Source organism: Sander vitreus, chromosome 7, assembly GCF_031162955.1.
Source record: "Sander vitreus isolate 19-12246 chromosome 7, sanVit1, whole genome shotgun sequence".
Classification (NCBI taxonomy): domain Eukaryota; kingdom Metazoa; phylum Chordata; class Actinopteri; order Perciformes; family Percidae; genus Sander; species Sander vitreus.
Genome location: NC_135861.1, coordinates 31,570,968 through 31,596,197, shown reverse-complemented (window position 1 = coordinate 31,596,197; position 25,230 = coordinate 31,570,968). Strand labels below are relative to the sequence as shown.

The 25,230-nt window shown below is 45.3% G+C and overlaps 1 protein-coding gene across 1 annotated transcript in view; it reads left to right on the top strand.

Annotated features, from left to right (window-relative positions):
* The first annotated feature begins 16,751 nt into the window (after window positions 1-16,751).
* LOC144520388 (voltage-gated potassium channel subunit beta-2-like) overlaps window positions 16,752-25,230 on the top strand; it is a 91,319-nt gene continuing 82,840 nt past the window's right edge. The window contains exon 1 of the mRNA XM_078254072.1: window positions 16,752-17,092. Within this exon, the coding sequence (XP_078110198.1) occupies window positions 16,752-17,092 (341 nt within the window). The remainder of the gene's footprint in view (window positions 17,093-25,230) is intronic.

The window sequence follows — 25,230 nt, the reverse complement described above, 5'->3', positions numbered from 1 at the left end:
AACATACAAGCACAAATAAATATAAAAAAGGTCCTAATTACAATAAATGCCTTATACATCATAGTGTAAAAATAAAAAAAATCACATAAATTAAGGTGTAGTCAGGATCAAAACATTTTATAAACTGCAAGACTTGCTTGGATTTCATATTTTTTAACTTTTTTTTTTAACAGCTCATTTTCGAAAATGAAAAATAAAGGTTTAGAACAAGAAAATCTACTTCTGTTGTTGAATTGCTTGGCCATTAAGATCAGACAATTATACGTCATTTATTTTTTTTGGTCCTTCATTATAGTTCCAAATTGAATATCATGAAAGTCCAATTTGGGTGAGTGAGTGTCCTTTTCAGATATCCAATTTTGAAATAGTTCCCAAAAAGTTTTAGAATAAACACACACAAAAAAATAAATAAATAAATGCAACATTTCAATGTCTGACTCACAAAACACACAATTATGTTTATCAATATTAAATCTTTTTCTCAGAAAGTCGTGACAGGGATACATATCATTTATAATCTTAAAGTGAGTCTCTTTAGTTTTTGGTGAGATAGGAAAAGTCAGGTATCTAGATCTAATCCCAATCCTTGACTCTTCAGGGCAATCCTTTAACAGATATTGTCTTTTTAATGGTAAAAGAAAAATATAACTGGTAAGGGTACCTCTTAAAACTTTATTTGTACAATTTTAGTCTTTAACCTCTAAGTCACCAATATAAAGGTAAAGTAACTGCGGGACATCTCCTTTACCATATTTATCAGTCCTTGTGGGATTGCCTTTGTAACAACAGGGTATGTATTTTAAATGTGTCAGTAAAAACATACCTTAAAACATTACCTTCTGAGTCCATCAAATGTAAGATTGACCAGGCAGTGAGATTGATCAACCCAGTCCTCATAACAAAGATTTTCTTTAAAACAAATAACGATTATTCCAGATTAGAGAATTGTGTGGAGTGAAATTATTGCCAGAAGGCAAAGCTCTCGATCTACCGGTCAATTTTCGTTCCTACCCTCACCTATGGTCATGAAGGCTGGGCCATGATCGAAAGAACGAGATCCAGGGTACAAGCAGCTGAAATGGGTTTCCTCAGGAGGGTGGCTGGCGTCTCTCTTAGAGATAAGTTGAGAAGCTCAGTCATCCGTGAGGAACTCGGAGTAGAGCCGCTGCTCCTTCGCGTCGAAAGGAGCCTGTTGAGGTGGTTTGGGCATCTGGTAAGGATGCCCCCTAGGCACCTCCCTAGGGAGGTGTTCCAGGCACGTCCAGCTGGGAGGAGGCCTCAGGGAAGACCCAGAACTAGGTGGGGGGGATTATATCTCCACTCAGGCCTGGGAACGCCTCGGGATCACACAGTCAGAGCTGGTTAATGTGGCTCGGGAAAGGGAAGTTTGGGGTCCCCTGCTGGAGCTGCTGCCCCCGCGACCCGACCCCGGATAAGCGGACGAAGATGGATGGATGGAAAACTTAACTGGATTTCTTGTTAAAATGTGTAAGAAGAAGGTGAAGTTGTACGAAATGTGGAAAAGTGATACTTGTTCTAGTCAATATGAATTTCTTAAAAAAAAAGTTGTTTGTTACAACAGTGGCACAGGGGTGGCAAGGGAGTGACATCCATTCGGCAAACATTGCGGCACCACAGTGGTAAATCACTGCAGACTGCAGTTCAGTGTGGCTGCTGCGTTGCACAAATCTCTCTTTTTTCTCTCTATTTTAAAATGAGTCGTGAAGACAACAGCAAATCCCATCTTTACTTTAACCCATAAGAACCCAGACCTAGTTCCCCTTAATGGAAAATTATGGGGGGGGCATAACAGACTAAATGGACCACATAGAACACATTTCTGAAATATTTTTTTTAAATAACCCCATGTAGTTATAATATATAAGATGGTATCATTTGTGGAACAAGAAACTGTAATACCAATTAATAATAAGTAAACAGTATTAATGATAATTTTGTTGTTAGTTAAGTTTAATTAACTATCAGTTTACCATTGTTGGGACAGAACAGGTTTATTGTAATATATGACTTGTTATGTAAGCATTACAATTTTTAAATGACTTGAATCTTACCTTAGAAACAAACAAAAAATTATTTTAAAATGAGCTAGTTCTGGCATATCTGTTGACCATGTACACAGCCATCTTGGAAATGTTGTCATGGAAACAAAAATTGACAAACTGTCAGATGACCGCTACCAGGATGTTCCATCAGTGTCACTTAGGAGCTTCATGAGTTAAAATCAAGGATAAAGCTGAATGAGGAACTTTCCAGAAAATTCGAAGTGTGTGTAACACCTGTGTCACCTACAAAACAGTTCTGCTGGTATACTGTTGGACAGCAATATGTGAGGTTAGCTGTTCACTGAACATGACGTGTAAAGCCCCGTCCATTTCTAGAACTTGTAACAGGTAATTGTTATGCTTTGCTCCCGGGTTGACCCAGTTCATCTCTGAATTGTCACGACCAGGGATATACCCATGTTGACTGGCTTGGTTCCAAAAGTAGGCTTGAACCCTGATCAGACTACCCTGGTCATTGGTGTGAAAGGGGCATAACGGGCAGGCCATCTGTTTATCGCATTGCCAGACCTCCATAACAACACAGTGTACACAGTTCGCAGTGTGAGCTACAGTTTTTGACAAGTACTGGCTGTATTCAAAAAAGCTGATGCTGTGTAAAACGTAAAGGTTTCCAGTGGTGGTTTAACTGGGGCTTGCGGTTTCAGTTTTGTTGTCGCATTTTGGAATAAATCTGCTATTCATTAAGCAACATTCATGCTTTGCGTCAGACAATGTTTGTGCCACGCTGTATGATATGCTCTGATGCAGACATTGAGTGGGTTAGGGTTAGGACTGACTTTCTTTTAAGTTAATTACGACACATCTGTGCACAATAATAAATCAAAAGGACAGGTTTAATATTAACCTAATTAACTGAGATTTTATTTTCATTTGAAGATTAATCTTCATATTACTGTCTGTAGTTACAATTTGACTGTCTGGTGGATAAATTATATATGACAAGTAGAAATTGTGGGTGTGAGAGCAATTTATAGAGAAGGGACTAAGAGGTTTCCAGTGGTGGTTTAACTGGGGCTTGCGGTTTCAGTTTTGTTGTCGCATTTTGGTGGAATGAATCTGCTATTCGTTAAGCAACATTCGTGCATTGCGTCAGATAATGTTTGTGCCATGCTGTGTTCTAGGATTTGGTATTCGGTTTTGGATTCGGCAGAATCTTAACCAGTGGATTCTGTATTTGGCCGAACCCCAAAAATCTGGATTTGGTGCATACTAATAACATCTAACACTGCATAACTCTCGTTATAAGAGTAGCTACACTCAAACTGAACATTATAATACAAATAAATGTATACATATTCAGAGCATCATTTCACAAAAAGCTATCTAAAATCAAAAATATAGCAGGCCAGCATAAAAAAAACACAAGGCAGAGTCTCCTGGGCTTTGAGTTTAAAACGTTGATATGTCATCATATTCCGAACTGTCAATAAATTCTCTTTCTGTTTGTTGCAGAGAAAAGTCTCTCAACGCTGCAGGGCGTTGAAGGCAGTGTTAAGATGGCCATCAAAACACTATTTATGTTGGGAAATATTTCGGCAGGTCAGCTGTCCAGTACTTCCATTAATGTGGGAAAGTTCTCCCAAACCATTCTCTGTGTGATGTGCTGGATGAATACAGCATATTCAGCATCAGCGATTTCAATACCGTATAAAGCACACAGACCACTTAAAATGTTTTTTTCTCCAAAAGCGGGAGATCCAGGTGCGAAAGAGGCTGTCGCTCTCATTACTCCATAGGTGTCGTCTTTAAACCGGTAGTTTAACTCAGTTATCTGTCGTTCAAGGATACAGTTCCACAGGGCCCTTAAATCCTCATTGCTTTTAACAGCAGAAACTTTTTCCCAGAGTTGTGGTGACAACAGACTCGTGAAACTTTGATGGCAGCTTGCGTTCACGAGAAGCAACCACGTCCCAGTTAGCTATTTCATGCTTTTCCATCAGTTCTTCTGTCAGTCTGAGCACTTTAACAAAGTCACCATCCAAATCATTCCAGAATGTCGCATATGTTCTCTTTCCATTTGTGTGCATCCATGTCCCAGAAATGCTTGTTACTAACCTAGCTCTGGGGAGCTTATTCTCCGGAGTCCTTGTTTCTTTTTCGCCCAGCATGTTTTCTTGGATTAGGGTGGCACCAAAATCATGGTTGCAGCTGTCGCCATGGTCCTGCTACACTCCCTGCTATGCCCTGTTACACCCTGCTACGCTCTGTGGTGCCCTGCAGTATCGTGCTGCGTCCTGCTGCGTCCTGCTGCGTCCTACTACATCCTGCTATGCTGTACCGTGCCATGCTACATCCTGTAACGCCCTGCAGTGCTCTGCTATGACATGAACTACTATGACTACTATTTCTAGTCACTGTTCTGTTATCTTTATTGTGATTGTTATTGCCACTGTTAATCACACCCCCAACCGGCACCGTCAGACACCGCCTACCAAGAGCCTGGGTCTTTCCAAGCTTTCTTCCTAAAAGGGAGTTTTTCCTCGCCACTAAATGTTTGCTCTTGGGGGAATTACTGGAATTGTTGGGTCTTTGTATATTATAGAGTGTGGTCTAGCCCTACTCTATCTGTAAAGTGTCTTGAGATAACTCTTGTTATGATTTGATACTATAAATAAAATTGAATTGATTATGTAGCTTTCAGTGTTTTAATCAATGATGTGCAGTCTGTCACACATAGCGTTGAGCTCTGTGGCCCCTTGGTGGCAAAATCACTGTTTTCAAACAGTTTGCAAAATGTAACAAGCATGAAAAACTTTTTACACGTGTTGCTGCTTCTAGTTTAGTTTGTCTACTGCTTTCGGAAAATCCCGCCTGAGTCTCCAGTAATACATCAAGCAACTGCAAGATCTTATGCACTGACCCTGATTTTGAGCTCCATCTGGTGTCACACAAAGACTCCAGCTCCATAACCTGGCAGTTGGGATGCATCGCCTTTTGCATACTAGTAACGCTCTTATTAAACCATGAAATATATGGATGCTAAAAACCACAACATGTAATTGAGAAGACATTACCTGAACTAGAATATGAGACACTGAGGACACTTGTTGCACACTGGAGAGACGTTATTGGTGTCAGGAGAGACAGATTTGTTTCTTTTTTAAACTGATGACATTACTTTTACGTTTTTCACTCCGATACAAAACCAAAAACTAATTTAAGCCTTCAAAAATGGTGAGTGCTTATTATTCATCTTATGTACAGCAGAAGGCACTCTTTTAGGACTGTTAATCAATGGAATTCATAAGAGACTATTTTTGAAAGTCAGTTTGACACACACACTTTGTTGTGGTATTCTGTGACACACTGCAAATGAGAGGAAGATGCTTTTTGTCAGGGATCTATCTATCTATCTATCTATCTATCTATCTAGGCTTGGACCCAAATGCAGAGACATGACTAGGGAGAAAATAGAATACTACAAAATAAAACAGGAAACACTACAACAGACACTCTCAATTGTGACAGGCAAGCTGGCGAAGGCAGTGAACACAGGGGGCAGGAGTTGGCTGGGCCGCCGACTGAACACAGGGGGCAGGAGTCTCTGGGTCGCTGGACAACAACAAAGTCTCTGAGGCGCCAGTGGGGCAACGGCACAGCAATTATAGGAGGGAAAACAAAAGACAGGAAGTAAAACGAGACATGACTAGTGAGAAAACAGAATACTACAAAATACAACAGGAAACACTACAACAGAAACTCACAATCGTGACACTTTTGTTTTAGATAGTAGTTTGATTGACCCATTGGATGGTCTGCATTGAGGGGAAGTTGACCAGCTGTATGACTTCACCCGTGCCTTTGCAGTGCCATTTTGTATTTATTGGCTTCTTTTATGTGTTCTGTGAATCTGGAGAATCAAGAGTCAGCATCCACTACACTGGAGATGGTACAGAGGTAAATTATTCTCTGCATAGACCACCAGCCAGTATTGTGTTGATCCAGGGTCCGATGTGACCATGGAGGGAAAAACAATGCTGTTTGTCGGTTTATGGATGTCTTCTGAGGTTCATCCCTGGGAAATGCATTTTGAGGGAGGAACCAGCCCATTGAAAGATTGTGAGTCGATATCTGGAGAGCCATAACAAATGTTTACCGTTGCTTGTTACATATATGGAGAATGGAGGGACAATGAACCCCAACAATTAAATGCACCTTACGAATCTTCACTTCATTTACCTGCACCCTATAAACCGTGTCTTCACATAATCCATGGAACCACCACCGGCTGAAGACTGCCAGGCATGTCACTAGAACAGTGCAAGGTTGTCTGGCATAACAGTTGCAACATCATACTCCTATTGAGATGTATTTGGAGCGGATAGGCAGCCAGTTTCAAGGGAAGATCAGGGGGCAGCTGTAGAGGACATAGGGGTTGCTGCAGAAGATGGCTTATGAGCGGCAGCAGTAGAGTAGAGCACCTGTCATTGACTAGTTTCCAACAGTTTATGTTCCCCCTAACCAGTTTGAACCCAATGATGAACAGTGGGAACACCTCAGGTAACACATAAATCATTTGGGTGGAGCTAGAGACAGCTTGGGAACTAATATTTTTGGACATGTCCTCAAAGTGTTAAAATGCTCCCGGTTTTTGCCGTGTTTATTGTGCATGATGATTAATGCATGATGTGTCATGACTTTCTGTTGCTCTGAAAGACAGGCAAGCCAACTGATCAGTGGTAAAAATGGTAGGAAGGACATGCAAGCAGGGAAAACACAGAGAGTGTAAGAGAGGGCCTGTTTTTATTTTTGGCCTAAACCAGTCTCAAGGGCCCGTTTCTCTGTTTAGCAGCATGTCTATTATGTATTATGTATATGTAAATTGTTCTGCTTAATAAAAGTACAAAGTGGTGGAGAAGTGTTGCCATTTATGGCAGCAAGTGCGTCAAATGGAGCCAGTAACAAGCTTAGGGGGTTATCCGTTATCAGTTGATCCTTTAAGGAGCTAAAAGACAAGATTGAGATTGTTAGAAATATTGGTTGGAACAATTATATTGGTTGGAAAATACTTGTACTTAGTATTAGTAGTAGTAGTTATTATTTAATAACTAAACATACAAGTCTAAAAAATAAGGAAATACATCACTGATGAAACAAGCAAGATGACAGGCTTTTAGTATGCTTTCTGCTGTTACAGACACAAGCTTTTTGTGCAGATGCTAGTTTTAGTGTCAAGATAAATAATTTACTTGTATGACTATTTTCTGGCCTCTGCAGTGCAGAGAGGGTTGCTGATAGGGCTGTTTGTGTGCCATGTGACCAAGTAGGAGGGAGTGGAAAGCCATATTAACTCCTCCACCAACTACTTTGAAAGCAATCCAGAAGCTGCTTTGCTAGGCATTAGGCTGAGTAAAACACATTACTGCTCTATCTGGCCATCACAAACCTCTATCATGAGCAGTGTAGTCCAGAACCCCTACATCGGCCGGACGCCAACCACTCGGGTGAGTAGCTAATAGTGTTTAGGATGAATTGACTTATAATGGGATGAAAGGATTGATGTAAAATACTATGTGGAACCATGAAAAGGTAAAAAACCCTTGTGGTCCAAGAAGATTTGGTTCTCTAAAATATCTTTCTACTCTATAGTTCTACTCTTTCTTGAGTCACAGCTGTTGTTTTGTTCAGTCTCAGGGAATGTAGCTAGATGATATGTTCCATCTTTGTCATCAGCATGTAAAAAGAGTGTCTTAAATTATTGAGTAGTTGGGGATTTTCTGGTATATGCGCTTCTGCAGTTTAGTAAAGTGGAGAGAAATTAAAGAAATTGTATGGTAATGGTATGGTATTGTAATGTCTATTTTATAATAAGCTGGGCTATCAGGATATGTATGCTGCAGGAATGTCACATGAATGCATAAACTGGTACATGATTATAAAGACAAAAGAAAAAAACTAATCACACAGAGACCAATAATGATCTATATATTTTTCCTCTGAAAATTGTTCTCCTAAGACAGACTTTACAAAAAGTTCATATGTTTTTATCATGGCGCATCAGGAGTATTTCAGGGTTCGGTGTCTTGCCCAGGCAGGGCAAGGGATAGAACCACCGACCACCGACCTTCCGTGGTAGACAACCGCCAAAGACCTGAGCCATAGCAGCCCCTAATAATTGCTTGACACTAGGGATGTAACAATGCATTATGAATGGGTAAAAACATTTATTTAAATGTGTGAAGATTACAACAGGTTGAGATAAAAAAAAATTAGAAACAGCCTAGGTGGTGATGCTAGTTAACAAAGAGCATGTGACATTAGACTACCGATAGCTAGTAACATTAGCTGGCTTGAACACAGTTAAAAATGCTGACAGCTAAACATTTGAGTAAACTAAATAAGTAAACATTTTGTTCTCACAGTCATATATATAAAAGGAAATAAACTAAACTAAACTAAACTAAACTAACAAACAATCATGGCTACAGGTTTCCACCATCAAATTACAAATCAGTTAGGTATATTTCCACAGCCATAAATCATCAATTTCTTCCATTTATAATGAAAACATTTATCTCACTCTTAGCTGGAAGTCATTTTTTCCATAGTTTAAATCTCTTCTATCATTTCTAACCATTGTTTTATAGTTGGGGGTTCAATCTTGTGCCAGTTTCTTGTAATTGCTTTTCTACTTGTGATCAATAGTATCTTGGCTAGATTTCTATCATTACCGATGATGTAATCATTTATATTTCCAAGGTACATGACTTTACATTCCAGGTATTGCATATCCAATAACATCCTTAATTGTAACATGTACATTTTCCCAAAATATGTGTAGTCTCTTACATTGCCAAAAATGTGTGTGTGGTTTGCATCTGTTTCCACACATCCGCCAACATACTTAGTTACTTAGGGTTAAATGTTTACATCCCTCCATATCCCTGAATTTGAAATTAGCTGCACTGTGAAACAGCATGGACACTGCTGCTGTCAGAAAAAATACAAAGACAGGACTTAATGGTGTGTTTGAGTTCAGCTCATAAGGTTGTTGTGCATTCAGTGTTGTTGTAAAATACCCCTTCTGCCATTTAGTGCATCTAGAAAAAAATTGTTGTTATAAGTTGTTATACATTTTCAATAAATGATTTAAATTGGATTAGCAATACACAAGCCATTTTTTATTTAAGATAAAATACTATTTCAGTTGCACTTTTGATAAGAGGACACATCTACTGTTTTGCACAGTTTATTCATTGTTAGTAATTTCATTCTGTTAAAAAGTAATTGTGAGAAAATTGCATCGTGAACTTGAAATTGAATTGTAAGTTGAGTGTATCGCTCACACCACTGCATTCTGGTAGTCAAGATGGACGAGGGTAATAGTTAAATGATACCTTTTCATACAAAAAGATAAACAAATATCCAATATTTGGGATTTATTGTTCTGGAATTATAATTATTACTTCTAGAAGGCATATGGCGCATCTCGCATACACTACTAATTTTGTGGAAAATAATATACAATATACATCATACTATATATATATATATATATATATATATATATCTTTAAATAAACAAGCCAGTACAATGTATATCTAATAGTAGGTCAAAAAGTGATTCTTCTCCTCTCGGCTCTCTCTCTCTCTCTCTCTCTGATAGAAAGAGACAGGATGAGTGGGGAAAACTGTGGTAATTGTAGCCTATATGTGGCTGTGTTTGTGTGGCTGTGTGTGTGTTAACATTTTTTTGACTTGACCCTTTTCCCACTAAACTTTTGAAAGAGATAATAAACTCCGCCGGCGGAGCTCAGTAGTACAGCCCTGCGCTGTTTTCTTAATACTGCTCCTACCTGCTCTCGGTGGATTTCTGACCGTTACCGCCCGCTCCCGCAGTGTGTGTGTTCTGCTCCTGCCTGCACCGCAAACATTAATATATTGACCATTGATTTTGTGTCTTCTCCCCTTCCACAGGGTAACTATTTACTGTGTAGTATTAATAAATATGCTAATAAGTAGTGGAATTACATTCTAGTGCATAATTACATTCATACAAGTGCAGTAATTAGTTATTCTAGTGCAATAAGGGCAAAGTGACATTGTATTAATTTATTTATTTCACTTATTTCAGAATGTGTTGTTGGCTGTGGTTTGTATTTCCCAGGTTTTATTTCATTTTGTTTCTGTGTCTTTTACGCACTTTAAAGGTGCTCTAAGCGATGTCACGCGTTTTTTAGGCTACAACATTTTTTGTCACATACAGCAAACATCTACTCACTATCCGCTAGCTACCTGTCCCCTGAACACACTGTAAAAAAACGCGGTCTCTATAGACAGCCCAGGCTCGACAAATGGAAACAAAAACAAACTGCGCCAACCTGCACCAGGAAACATAACATACAATGTTCCAGCCAGTAACCGACAAGAAGGATTTGGGGTGGGGGTTGGGGGGTTAGTGCGTGGAAGGGAGGGGGAAGGGACGGGATGAGGAGCAGGGGGCGAGCTATCCTCCGTTTTGTTTGACAATACTTCAAACGTCAACAAGAAGTGCAAACCTAGCTAGGCGAACCTAACAGTCGGTTAGAGCACTGATCAGGAGCAGCGCTCCTAAATCCCAGGACCAGCTGTCTATTTTTGGACCGCCCGCTTCCAGCCGCAGCACCGTTAAAATCGCCTGCTCCCCCGAGATTTGTGTTGGGTACCGCAGGATCCCAATTCCAATGCAGTCCTCTACTCAGCAGGATAAAAAAGTAATGTATTTAGATCAATAGCTTAATGAGTTTTTATCATACAAGCATGGCAAGGGCGCCTGGGTAGCTCACCTGGTAGAGCGCGCGCCCATTCCAAGGTGTCCACTGCCAAATAATGTTATTTTTTTAACTTACGTGAATTAGATAAAACATGAAACTTTTCACATTACTCAGTCACAGCAGGTAACATTCCACAGGGAGAGCGCAAACCCAGTCCCCTGTATTTGCATCTCTATCCACATGCCGATTAGTTTTGGTATTGCAGGAGGATCTAATCCCACTGGACTATGCCCAGGTAAACCAAAGAAAATGCCATGCAGCTTTGTGTGCAACGCACATGTACCTAACTGGGAACGATACAGAGAGGATTATCAATGGCTGCTTGTGCAAATGAACTAACGCTACGCTTGTTACTGTACGTACAACAAAACCATCCATCTCCATCCATCCATCTTCGTCCTCTTATCCGGTATCGGGTCGCGGGGGTAGCAGCTCCAGCAGGGGACCCCAAACTTCCCTTTCCCGAGCCACATTAACCAGCTCCGGCTGGGGGATCCCGAGGCGTTCCCCGGCCAGGTTGGAGATATAATCCCTCCACCTAGTCCTGGGTCTTCCCCAAGGCCTCCTCCCAGCTGGACGTGCCTGGAACACCTCCCTAGGGAGGCGCCCATGGGGCATCCTTACCAGATGCCCGAACCACCTCATTTGGCTCCTTTCGACGCGAAGGAGCAGCGGCTCTACTCCGAGCTCCTCATGGATGACTGTGTTTCTCACCCTATCTCTAAGGGAGATGCCAGCCACCCTCCTGACGAAACACTTTTTGGCTGCATGTACCCTGGATCTTGTTCTTTTGGTCATGACCCAGCCTTCATGACCATAGGTGAGGGTAGAAACAAAAACTGACCGGTAGATTGAGAGCTTTGCCTTCTGGCAATAATTTCACTCCACACAATTCTCTAATGGTGCGATAAATTGAAGGTAATACCGCACCCGCTGTGCCGATTCTCCGACCAATTTCCCGCTCCATTGTCCCCTCACTCGTGAACAAGACCCCAAGGTACTTGAACTCCTTCACTTGGGGTAAGGACTCATTCCCTACCTGGAGAAGGCACTCCATCGGTTTCCTGCTGAGAACCATGGCCTCAGATTTAGAGGTGCTGATCATCCCAGCCGCTTCACACTCGGCTGCGAACCGATCCAGTGAGTGCTGAAGGTCACAGGCCGATGATGCCATCAGGACCACATCATCTGCAAAAAGCAGTGATGAGATCCCCAGCCCACTGAACTGTAACCCCTCCCCACCCCGACTACGCCTCGATATCCTGTCCATAAATACTACAAACAGGATTGGTGACAAAGCGCAGCCCTGGCGGAGGCCAACGCTCACCTGAAACAAGTCCGACTTACTGCCGAGAACCTGGACACAGCTCTCGCCTTGGTCGTACAGAGATTGGATGGCCCTGAGAAGGGACCCCCTCACCCCATACTCCCGCAGCACCTCCCACAGTATCTCCTGGGGGACCCGTACATACGCCTTCTCCAGATCCACAAAGCAGATGTAGACCGGTTGGGCATACTCCCAGGCTCCCTCCAGGATCCTTGCGAGAGTGAAGATCTGATCCATTGTTCCACGACCAGGACAGAATCCGCATTATTCCTCTTCAACCCGAGGTTCGACTATCGGCCGAACCCTCCTTTCCAGCACCTTGGAGTAGACTTTACCGGGGAGGCTGAGAAGTGTGATACCCCTGTAATTGGCACACACCCTGTGGTCCCCCTTTTTGAACAGGGGAACCACCACCCCGGTCTGCCACTCCTTAGGCACTGTCCCAGACTTCCACGCAATGTTGAAGAGGCGGTTCAACCAAGACAACCCCTCCACACCCAGAGCTTTAAGCATTTCTAGACGGATCTCATCAATCCCTGGGGCTTTGCCACTGTGGAGTTGTTTAACTACCTCAGCGACTTCCACCAGGGAAATTGACGACAATCCCCCATCGTCCTCAAGTTCTGCCTCTACCATAGAGGGCGTATTAGTCGGATTTAGGAGTTCCTCAAGGTGCTCCTTCCACCGCCCTATTACCTCCTCAGTTGAGGACGGCTTCCCTGACCACCGGAGTCCACCACGGTGTTCGTGGGTTACCGCCCCTTGAGGCACCTAAGACCCTAAGACCACCTCACCGCAGCTTCAGCAATGGAAACTTTGAACATTGTCCACTCAGGTTCAATGCCCCCAGCCTCCACAGGGATGCACGAAAAGCTCCGCCAGAGGTGTGAGTTGAAAGTCTGTCGGACAGGGGCCTCCTCCAGACGTTCCCAATTTACCCGCACTACCTGTTTGGGCTTACCAGGTCTGTCCAGAGTCTTCCCCCACCCCCTGACCCAACTCACCACCAGATGGTGATCGGTTGACTGCTCCGCCCCTCTCTTCACCCGAGTGTCCAAAACATACGGCCTCAGATCAGATGAAACGATTATAAAATCGATCATTGACCTTTGGCCTAGGGTGCTCTGGTACCAAGTACACTTATGAGCATCCCTATGTTCGAACATGGTGTTCGTTATAGACAATTCATGACTAGCACAGAAGTCCAACAACAAACAACCACTCTGGTTTAGATCAGGGAGGCCATTCCTCCTAATCACGCCTCTCCATGTGTCTCCATCATTGCCCACGTGCGCGTTGAAGTCCCCTAGCAGAACTATGGAGTCCCCCACTGGAGCCCCATGCAGGACTCCACTCAAGGTCTCCAAGAAGGCTGAATACTCCAAACTCTTGTTTGGTGCATATGCACAAACAAGAATCAGAGTTTTCCCCCCCACAACCTGCAGGCGTAGGGAGGCGACCCTCTCGTCCACCGGGTTAAACTCCAACGTAGCAGCACTCAGCCGGGGGCTTGTGAGTATCCCCACACCCGCCTGGCGCCTCACACCCTGGGCAACTCCGGAGAAGAAAAGAGTCCAACCCCTATCCAGGAGTATGGTTCCAGAAACGAGACGTAGAGGTAAGCCCCACCAGATCTAACGCCGCAAAGCCATCTCTGCAGCAGCCAAGCCCTGAGAAGGCCCAAGGGAACAGCAGCCACTGCAGCCAAAATCATGCCCAGTAGCCTCTGAAACTGAACCAACTCCACCTGCCTGGCCAGCAGGAATCGGTCCAGGAGGGTCAGGATGGACAGCACCCCCTGAGCAGTGAGAGATGCCGATATTGTGACGGAATTCAGGCAAAGACCCACAAAGACTGCCTGCTGCCTTGGCTTGAGGTTGTTTTTCTTCACATTCACCGTGAAACCCAGGGAGTGTCCTTGTGTCCTCTGCGACTTTGCTGGGAGACAGAGCACAATTGAGCCAGTCGTCCAAATAAGGAAGGATTTTCATCCCTGACAGTAGAAGAGAAGACAAGGCGGCCCCTACCACCCGTGTAAACACTCTTGGTGAGAGGGACAGGCCAAATGGCAGGACCTTGAACTGGTACGCTTGTAAGGCAAACCGAAGGAAAGGCCAGTGGTCCGGGCAGATTGGCACGTGAAAGTACGCATCTTTCAGATCTATGGAGGTGAACTACTCTCTTTTTTCTATGGATTCTTAGACCTGATTTGTGTTCAGCATTTTGAAAGGCAGAACCTTAAAGAAGGCATTTAGCCGCCTTTGGTCCAAGATGGGGCGCAACCCACCGTCCTTATTTGGAACAAGGAAATACCTGGAATAAAAGCCAGTGAGCTGTTTGCTGGGATCGACTTTCATGATTGCATCCTTTGCAGAAGGATCAAAATCTCCTCTGTTAAAAACCGAGCCTGGACAGGGTCCCTGACAATGGTCATGCAGACCTGCAAGAAAGGAGGGGGGCAGCTGAATTCTGTACCCATTTCATACCGTAGCCAATACCCACGGGTCTGAAACTTTTTTCACCCAGCTGTCCAGGCATAGCTGGGGATGAGTTCCGGTGGCCGCCCCCATACCACTAAGGGTTACCCCCATGAGGCCCTGAACCTCTGGGGGGGGGCGTTTCCTCTGAGGTGCACCTCTGGCCGGGAGTGCGGGGCCAAAACCCTTGCCGGCGTTGGGATGGCTGTCTGTAACCACCACCAGGGTGCGAGAATGCCACATTCTGCTGCCTGCCATAGCCCCAAGCAGGTTGGTGCGGAGGCTGGGAGCCCCTGAGCTTATATGTGCGTTGGACACAATCCCTAGTTCGCCGAGACTGTTCAGCCCTATCCAACAAACCCTGGGGTCAGTATGAAAAACCTCGGCATATTCACAAGAGACGTTTGCGCTAACCAAACCTGCCGCCGTGACATCATGGCCGACGACATAGTAGACCCAATGTCTCTTGTTAGCTGAGAATGGGTAACAAGGGCAGAATCTATGAGATTCATGGCATCCCTGTCACCAGGATTGGCATTCTTCCTAAGGGCCGCTAATAAAATGGCAAGCAGCCAGGATCTGTGACCAGAGAGTCCAGTTGTTGACACTGATCACCCAGAACCCTTGATGACCAAACCGGGCTATGAGAAGGTCGGGGAACATGTTGTGTACCCGAGCCCCGCCCCTGTCTATGGTCAAGAGAGCACTCATGTCTGCGCTTCCAGGAGCATTTCACTTCCACTCAATGCGGACACTGAGCCAACGGGAATGAACTCAAATCAGTTAAAGGTTTTTACTCCTGTAAAGAAAAACCAACCTGAACAAACAGTACAAACACTTACACACAGTACTTACCCGAAACTAGAAGCCACAGTAACTGGCGCTAGTAAAACAAAGAAAAGGTTAACACAAATTGTGCAATGACTCTCTGTTATGAAAAGCAAAAAAGGGAGAACACCACACACAATCCTCAGGGACACAAGGCACCTGCACAAAAGTGACAGATTGACAACAGCTGAGTCCCAAATGTGTCTTAACTTACCTGGTCTCGGATGAGGCGAGTAAAGCAAAGAGGAAGAGGTGTTGCCACCTGGGTGCTCTTATGGATGGCGGCCAAGCCGCCTAAAGTCAGTCACATGACTTTGTTGATTGACATAATGTCTTGAGGTTAGGTTGAAGGATTGCATCATTCAAGGTAAGACCGTGGAGGCGATCTGAGTGAGGTCAAAATAGATCATGGGCGCCAAAATAAAAATAGCTGCGCTACGCTGACTTCCCCGGTGTGTTTTGGCTGTAATACTGTCAATTTAGAGGGGGGTTCCAACAGCCAATCGGCCCCTCCCAACTTGGACTGCTTTGCGTTTTGTTAAATCTGATTGGCCCATGTCACTTAATTCCCTCGGAAGTTATGATCACAGAGAAAACAGAAAATGTCAAAACATCCTGAAATGAAGAACTTCAGCAACATCAGATTATCTTTATACCACTAAGGCTGTATTAGTTTTTATTGTTTCTGTATTACATTATGTAGTTTATTATTACTAAATATTACAAAAAATATGTTTGCTTTTCACGGGTTCTCATAAAAGGCCACTCCATCACAAAGTCCTGAGATGAATTTTGTCCCAGTACATCCCTGCTGTCAAAAGTTATTTTCTTTCAATTCCACCCTTAACCAACATTGCTACTTCTCCACAAAGTGAACTATCCTCATGCATGCCACAATTCCACAGATGTCTACCTATGAATGTCAGCAGTTTGTATAAATCTTGCTCTCTGTCCTACACAGCATTGTGTGCATAACTATTTTTTCCTCCACACAGACAAAACAGCGAAGCTTCACCTACTTCACTCATCCATAAATTATTCAGTGTTTATACTTCAATAATGCAGACAGCAGAGACGGAGCAGAGACCATACAACAGCTGTGATTATGTTACAAGCCATGATGCACATGGCAGTGGGAACAGTTGAGAGGAGTGTTAAGATTAACCTGAAGATTGATCCGACCCATTCAGATCAGCAGAGGAACAGTTGGTATTTATAGTCCTGGCTCAATCACACATCTGTTTGATTGTGACTCCAGATTTTGTTTTGTCATCAACTTCTAGATGTCCAAGCCTGGGGGCAGCGGAGGGGTGCCACCTGGGAGTCGAGACAGCAGTGGGATATGTCGAAGCAGCAGCATCAGCAGTGGAAATGGCTTGTCTGGAGGCAAGATACTGTCCCTGTCATCCATGAGTGAGAGTGTGCACAGTGGACTGAGCTGTTTCTTGTCAGAGCAAACACTGGAGCAGGAAGAAAAGCAGCAGCGCAGTAGCCAGTTAGCAGAGTTTCAGCGCCTGAAAGAGGTTCGCGCAGCTGCTCAGCTAAAAAATCTGGAGGATTTCCTTCGGATGAACCATGTTTCACTCAGGGACAGCATATCTTATTCCACTGGCATGATTTACAGGTAAGATGAGGCCAGAATACATCTGGTCAACTCGTTAGTGAAGTCTCTCTTGTGTGTGTTGGTCCGAGAAGAAAAGCCTGCACTGTCTGCACACTCGTACATCAAAATATATAACATAGGGAGGCACAACTAAGCATTGCAATTATAACTCTGTCTGTTACAATACGGGGAGGGGGAGAGAGAGAGAGAGAGAGAGAGAGAAATGCTCAATGGTGTTTTTTGCCCCCAGCTGCTCCTTCCAGGCAGCGATGCGACCGCTGCCTCCAAGGCACCTAACCATAACCATAACCAGTGCCTAATCCTAGTACCTTCCAGGCAGCGCTGCCTGGAAGGAGCTGTTGGGGGCAAAAAACACCGATAAACAAGATAAACTTTCTGTAGAATGGAGAGGAGCAGGATTGCTTTGTGACTGGTGCAGAAATGCACATCTGATGTGAACAGCCAGGCGGCCCGATCTGTCACAAATCTACACTTCACAGCACTTTGCGGGCTGTGTGTCCCTGGCGTCACGCCTTCTTTTCAACTGCTCGTCTAGTGTGGAGCTAAATCCAAGCCAAAAGTTTGGATCATTTAAGAAAAAAAAATCTAAACTAAAAGATCAAGTTTTGATCGTGTACAATGTATTCAAACTAAAAATAATTGTAGGAATAAAGTATGCTGTAAGACAGAACATCAGTGGTCATAAATGATGAACCAATCAATCAGGTCTGCTCGTATATGTACCTTGGCATTCATGTGGCTGGAATGAGTTGAAAGTGTGTGTTCTCATTTACAGCAGAGATTATACTTTTTACGCACACTCAGGGTGAATCAAAGGGTTTACCAGGCTGTATTACAGAGCATATTCAGGTATGGGATGTCAGAAATGTACGGCAATATTTCAAAACATTTCATTTAAAGCTTGTTTGTCAGGTAGATACTGCCATGAAGGTTGTGAAGAGGAATAGAAACTCCAGGCACGCAAAGAGAATATTGTCTCATCTATCTCATATTCTCCATTCTCAACCTTTTTTTAAACTAGGCCCAATTTGGACCTACCTCAATTAAAACTTTAAATAGGTTGCAGGGGTTGTGCAATAGCTTTATGAAATGATGCAAAGGGTTGTGTATAGATAGATAGATTATTCTTATCACTGTTTGCAAGATGTGCAATATATGTAAGTGTAACATAAGTGTTATGTGTGAATCATATGAGTCCAAGGCAAATACCCCTATGGGGACAATAAAGTAGGCTATCGCCTGTAAAGTCATTTCCATTAAATATACAAATTAAACCGTTGTCATAGGACTAAACCAAACACATCGTTGGAAAGGTGTCAACCTTGAGATTATGACATATCAGTCTGAATACATCACTCCTGCTTTGAAATATTGATGTCTGAAGCTTTGACCCAGTACATGTTTGAAGGCTTATTATCTAGCAACAGGAGGTGCTACACACATAGGACCAGCTGTTACAGAAGACCTCAACTGTCATGTAGATATGGCGCCCCCTACTGCCATCAGGAAGTTACAGTTGTTACACTTTGATGTCCTTTAACTAGCTGGTTGACCGGATCCACCTCAAAAGTGTTCAGGAAAGCCTTAAGAACTTGATAATGCTTCATTTTGAAGATTTGTTGATTTTTTTGTTTAAGGGCGTGGCCATGGCAGCATGGCGAACTTCAATGTTACATCATGGAAGAGGAAGTTGTTGTAACTCCAATGTACATTGTCCGATTGTCCAAGTTGGCTATACACTTAATTGTTTACTGCACTACAGCTAGTTGCGTCTTATGTGTGGACTAAAGAACAAACTTTTTGATGTCTGCAACCATAATGGAAAAAGGTGTAAAACAAGAAAGGTAGCACTCTGTGGACTAAAAAGCCATAATGGACAAATGTGTAGTGAAAAACAAAGTGGCCTATAGTGGTTGATAAAGCAATAATAAGTTCAGTTATAATTAGTCTCTGACTGTAAATGCTAAGGTATTAATTAAAGGTGGAAATAATATCTGGTGAAGGGCCCTGTTCCATTTTGTTCTGCCCTTGAACGGTTCATGTGAGAGAGTCCTTTTTCACAACAGACATTTTGACTTGTCATAGTAGGAAAAGCACAGCTGAAATTGATAACCTTAATGATGGCTCAATTGCATCAAGTGTCCCAGTAAGCTATTTCAGTGAGTCAGCATGCACAATACCAGGGACTCTCCTACGTGGAATGCAGCCATCATTAATGGTTTTCAATACACCTGTGCTTTTCCTACTATGACATGTCAACATGTCTGCTGTGAAAAAGGTCTATTAGATTAGTCTTTACATGTTAAATGCTTAGGAGAGAGATGGGTGTTTTTAGGGCAGTCTCAGGTTCGAGGAAGACTGGCCCGGGGATCCAGGGTGGTAAGAGGTTTTCTCTTGTTAGCTTGTTTGTTTTAATCATTTTGTTTTTGTTTCATACTATGACCCAAACATACACAGATATACGTTTACCAACATCCAGGTCCACTTCTCCAGGACTTCTCCGGGAACCATCACCTTATCGTGGTGGAGAGGTTTGTGTGTCCCTATGAACCTGAGGGCTGTGTTGTCTGGAGCTTTGTGCCCCTGGTAGGGTCTCCCAAGGCAAAATGGTCTCAGGTGAGGGACCAGACAAAGAATGGTTCAAAAATCCTATGAAAAATCAAGGAAGGGATGAAGTGACCCGGAGGAAGCCCGGGGCCCCCGTCTGGAGCCAGGCCCAGATGGAGGGCTCGTCAGCGAGCGTCTGGTGGCTGGGTTTGCCACGGAGCCCGGCCGGGCACAGCCCGAAAAAGCTACGTGGCGGACATCCCTCCATCACATGGGCCCACCACCTGTGGGAGGAACCGCTGGGGTCGGGTGCGCTGCCACATGGGTGGCAGTGAAGGTCAGGGGCCTCGACGGACGAGACCCGGGCAGCAGAGGCTGGCTCTGGGGACGTGGAATGTCACCTCTCTGTGGGGGAAGGAGCCGGAACTTGTGCGGGAGGTGGAGCGCTAGCGGTTAGATCTGGTGGGGCTTACCTCTACGCACAGTCTTGGTTCTGGAACCATACTCCTGGATAGGGGTTGGACTCTTTTCTTCTCCGGAGTTGCCCAGGGTGTGAGGCGCCGGGTGGGTGTGGGGATACTCACAAGCCCCCCGGCTGGCGCCGCTACGTTGGAGTTTAACCCGGTGGGACGAGAGGGTCGCCTCCCTACGCCTGCGGGTTGTGGGGAAAACTCTGACTGTTGTTTGTGCATATGCACCAAACAAGAGTTCAGAGTATTCGGCCTTCTTGGAGACCTTGAGTGGAGTCCTGCATGGGGCTCCAGTCGGGGACTCCATAGTTCTGCTGGGGGACTTCAACACGCACGTGGGTAATGATGGAGACACATGGAGAGGCGTGATTGGGAGGAACGGCCTCCCTGATCTAAACCAGAGTGGTTGTTTGTTGTTGGACTTCTGTGCTAGTCATGGATTGTCTATAATGAACACCATGTTCGAACATAGGGATGCTCATAAGTGTACTTGGTACCAGAGCACCCTAGGCCAAAGGTCAATGATCGATTTTATAATCGTTTCATCTGATCTGAGGCCATATGTTTTGGACACTCGGGTGAAGAGAGGGGCGGAGCTGTCAACCGATCACCATCTGGTGGTGAGTTGGGTCAGGGGTGGGGGAAGACTCTGGACAGACCTGGTAAGCCCAAACGGGTAGTGCGGGTAAATTGGGAACGTCTGGAGGAGGCCCCTGTCCGACAGACTTTCAACTCACACCTCCGGCGGAGCTTTTCGTGCATCCCTGTGGAGGCTGGGGGCATTGAACCCGAGTGGACAATGTTCAAAGTTTCCATTGCTGAAGCTGCGGTGAGGAGCTGTGGTCTTAGGGTCTGAGGTGCCTCAAGGGGCGGTAACCCACGAACACCGTGGTGGACACCGGTGGTCAGGGAAGCCGTCCGACTGAAGGAGGAGTCTTTCCGGGATATGTTATCCCAGACGACTCCGGAGGCAGTTGCAAGGTACCGAAGGGCCCGAAGGGCTGCAGGCTCTGCCGTGAAAGAGGCAAAGCAGCGTGTGTGGGAGAAGTTCGGAGAAGACATGGAGAAGGACTTTCGGTCGGCACCAAGGTACTTCTGGAAAACCGTTCGCCACCTCAGGAGGGGGAAACGGAGAACCATCCAAGCTGTGTACAGTAAGGATGGGACGCTGTTTACCTCAACTGAGGAGGTAATAGGGCGGTGGAAGGAGCACTTTGAGGAACTCCTAAATCCGACTAATACGCCCTCTATGGTAGAGGCAGAGCTGGAGGATGAGGGGGGATTGGCATCAATTTCCCTGGTGGAGGTTGCTGAGGTAGTTAAACAACTCCACAGTGGCAAAGCCCCAGGATTTGATGAGATCCGTCCAGAAATGCTTAAAGCTCTGGGTGTGGAGGGGTTGTCTTGGTTGACACGCCTCTTCAACATTGCGTGGAAGTCTGGGACAGTGCCTAAGGAGTGGCAGACCGGGGTGGTGGTTCCCCTTTTTAAAAAAGGGGGACCAGAGGGTGTGTGCCAATTACAGGGGTATCACACTTCTCAGCCTCCCCGGTAAAGTCTACTCCAAGGTGCTGGAAAGGAGGGTTCGGTCGATAGTCGAATCTCAGGTTGAAGAGGAACAATGCGGATTCCGTCCTGGTCGTGGAACAACGGACCAGATCTTTACTCTCGCAAGGATCCTGGAGGGAGCCTGGGAGTATGCCCAACCAGTCTACATGTGTTTTGTGGATCTGGAGAATACGTATGACCGGGTGCCCCGGGAGATACTGTGGCAGGTGCTGCGGGAGTACGGGGTGAGGGGGTCCCTTCTCAGGGCCATCCAATCTCTGTACGACCAAAGCGAGAGCTGTGTCCGGGTTCTCGGCAGGAAGTTGGACTCGTTTCAGGTGAGAGTTGGCCTCTGCCAGGGCTGCGCTTTGTCACCAATCCTGTTTGTAGTATTTATGGACAGGATATCGAGGCGTAGTCGGGATGGAGAGGGGTTGCAGTTCGGTGGGCTGGGGATCTCATCGCTGCTTTTTGCAGATGATGTGGTCCTGATGGCATCATCGGCCTGTGACCTTCAGCACTCACTGGATCGGTTCGCAGCCGAGTGTGAAGCGGCTGGGATGAGGATCAGCACCTCTAAATCGGAGGCCATGGTTCTCAGCAGGAAACCGATGGAGTGCCTTCTCCAGGTAGGGAATGAGTCCTTACCCCAAGTGAAGGAGTTCAAGTACCTTGGGGTCTTGTTCGCGAGTGAGGGGACAATGGAGCGGGAGATTGGTCGGAGAATCGGCACAGCAGGTGCGGTATTACATTCAATTTATCGCACCGTTATGACTAAAAGAGAGCTGAGCCAGAAGGCAAAGCTCTCAATCTACCGGTCAGTTTTTGTTCCTACCCATTACCTATGGTCATGAAGGCTGGGTCATGACCGAAAGAACAAGATCCAGGGTACAAGCGGCCGAAATGGGTTTCCTCAGGAGGGTAGCTGGCGTCTCCCTTAGAGATAGGGTGAGAAGCTCAGTTATCCGTGAGGAGCTCGGAGTAGAGCCGCTGCTCCTTTGCGTCGAAAGGAGCCAGTTGAGGTGGTTCGGGCATCTGGTAAGGATGCCCCCTGGGCGCCTCCCTAGGGAGGTGTTCCAGGCACGTCCAGCTGGGAGGAGGCCTCGGGGGAGACCCAGGACTAGGTGGAGGGATTATATCTCTAACCTGGCCTGGGAACGCCTCGGGATCCCCCAGTCGGAGCTGGTTAATGTGGCCCGGGAAAGGGAAGTTTGGGGTCCCCTGCTAGAGCTGCTACCCCCGCGACCCGACCCCGGATAAGCGGATGAAGATGGATGGATGGAGTTTTGAACCGGGCAGCGGACCTCCTGTTCAGGACTGGTCCACACCCAGGATAGTGGAGCCTCCATCCAGAAGTTGTGGCCGTCCCATGGACTTGGTTCGGCATGGCACGGACCGATCTGTTTGCATCAGCCGAGACTACCCACTGCAGGATGTGGTTCTCCCTGCTGGGTCAGGGAGGTCCCCTGGGTCTGGATGCACTGTCTCGAGAGTGGCCGGAAGGATTGTTGTGTGCTTTTCCTCTATTCCCTCTGCTTCCCCAGGTTCTCCACAGGGTCGCCATGGGCCATTACAAGGTGCTGCTGATAGCTCCTCGATGGCCGAGGAGGCATTGGTTTCTGGCCCTCCTTCGCTTGGTTTACGGGGAGCCTTGGGCCTTGCCAGTCAGAGTGGACCTGCTTTCTCAGGTGGGGGGGCAGATATGGCACCCGAAGCCGGCCGTCTTGCAGCTCTGGGCTTGGCCCCTTCTCAGTCCCTCTCACAGGGACTAGATGAAGCTGTCCTGCACATTATAGGTAATACCAGAGCTCCCTCCACTCGTTCTAACTATGCCCAGAAGTGGAGGGTGTTCTCGGGATAGTGTCACAGTCGGCAGGAGGATCCAGCCACTTTCTCCGTCCAACTTGTTCTCCACTTCCTGCAGTCGCTTCTGGACTCGGGGAAGGTGGATAGCACCATTAAGGTGAACTCTTCTGCTGTATCCCTCTTCCATGAGGCTGTGGGGGGGTGTTACGGTGCGGAGACATTCCTTGGTGTCCCAGTTTATTAAAGGGGTGTGTAGACTGCATCCATACAGGTCCCCCAGGTCATGGGAGCTACCCTTGGTGCTGAAGGCCTCGACTCGAGCTCCTTATGAACCCATAGAACAGGCTACCCTTAGTTTTCTGTCTCACAAAACAGCTTTTCTCTTGGCTATATGTTCCGCTAAGAGGGTTGGCGAGCTGCATGCTCTATCCATTAGTGAGGATTGTTTGAGATGGAAGGCTGAAAACACTAGCATGTCTCTCTGGCCGAATCCCTCTTTTCTGTCTAAGGTGGTTAACCCTCAGACTCTTAACCAGGTGATTGTGATCAGCTCCTTTCAGCTTGATCCATCTCTTCCGCAGGGGGATGTGAGCCTGCTCACTTTATGTCCAGTGAGGGCACTACGGGCTTATCTTGCTCGCACTCGGGCTCTGAGAAGCTCTCACACCCAGCTCTTTGTTTGTTTTGGTGGCAAAAAGTTAGGACTCCCTGTATCTAAACAGACTTTGTCCCACTGGATTGTGGACACAGTCTCTGCTGCCTATTCTGGACAGGGTCTCCCGGTCCCAGCTATTCTGCTGGCCCACTCGACCAGAGGTATGGCTGCTTCCTGGGCTGCTCTTAGAGGTGTTCCTCTTTCAGAAATCTGTGCAGCGGCAACTTGGTCTGCTCCCTGTACATTTTCCAGGTTCTACAGTGTGAATTTGGCATCCCATGCACCATTGGGTTCCTCCATTTTCCTCTCGGGTGCGGGGCGTGGTTGTGACAGGGAGGAGTCCTCTGTTCCTTGTGACCCTGATGGTACTTGTCATCCAAGGTAGACTGTGGTGGCGGTCTGATATATTAGGAAACTACTAAATTTAGTTATTGTATTATCTACTGTGTCTGTCTACAGTAAACTGTATTTGTTGCATTGTATGACATTTTATTGTAAAGCACTTTGCAATTTTATCTGTGAAAGGTGCTATACAAATAAACTTTACTTACTTACTGTGAGAAGGTAAAGTAACAACCTAAACAGATTATTGTAATTTCCAAATAATCACAGAAATATGCTAAATATGCTATAATTAATTTTTTTTACTGTATTAGATTGTGAAATCATTTAACAGTGTGAATACAGAAATATACAGTTTTTCTGGTTTACAGCCTACTACATTTTACGTATGAATACCATAAAAAATAATGGTATACTGCCAGCTCTTTACTGTTATTTTACAGGAAACCTGATTTTCTGTGTTGATTCTTTGACTGTTGAATTGGACACTTAGGTAACAACCACAGTCATAGTCTCCTATCTCCTCACATAGTTTCATTAACTATGTGTATAATGGTTATGCTTGTATATTTGCATTCATACCATTTTTTGGTTTTTAATTTGTATGTATCAATACATGCAAAATTACTTTTTCCTGCAATAACATGGGACCAAGTTGAAGGCCAATCTCTGTGTATGTATGTTAAACCTTAATGTGTTTATTTGGGGATGCTGCCTGGAGTGGGTGGGGTTGGGGGTTCAGACCTCTTATCATAAATGCTCAACCATTT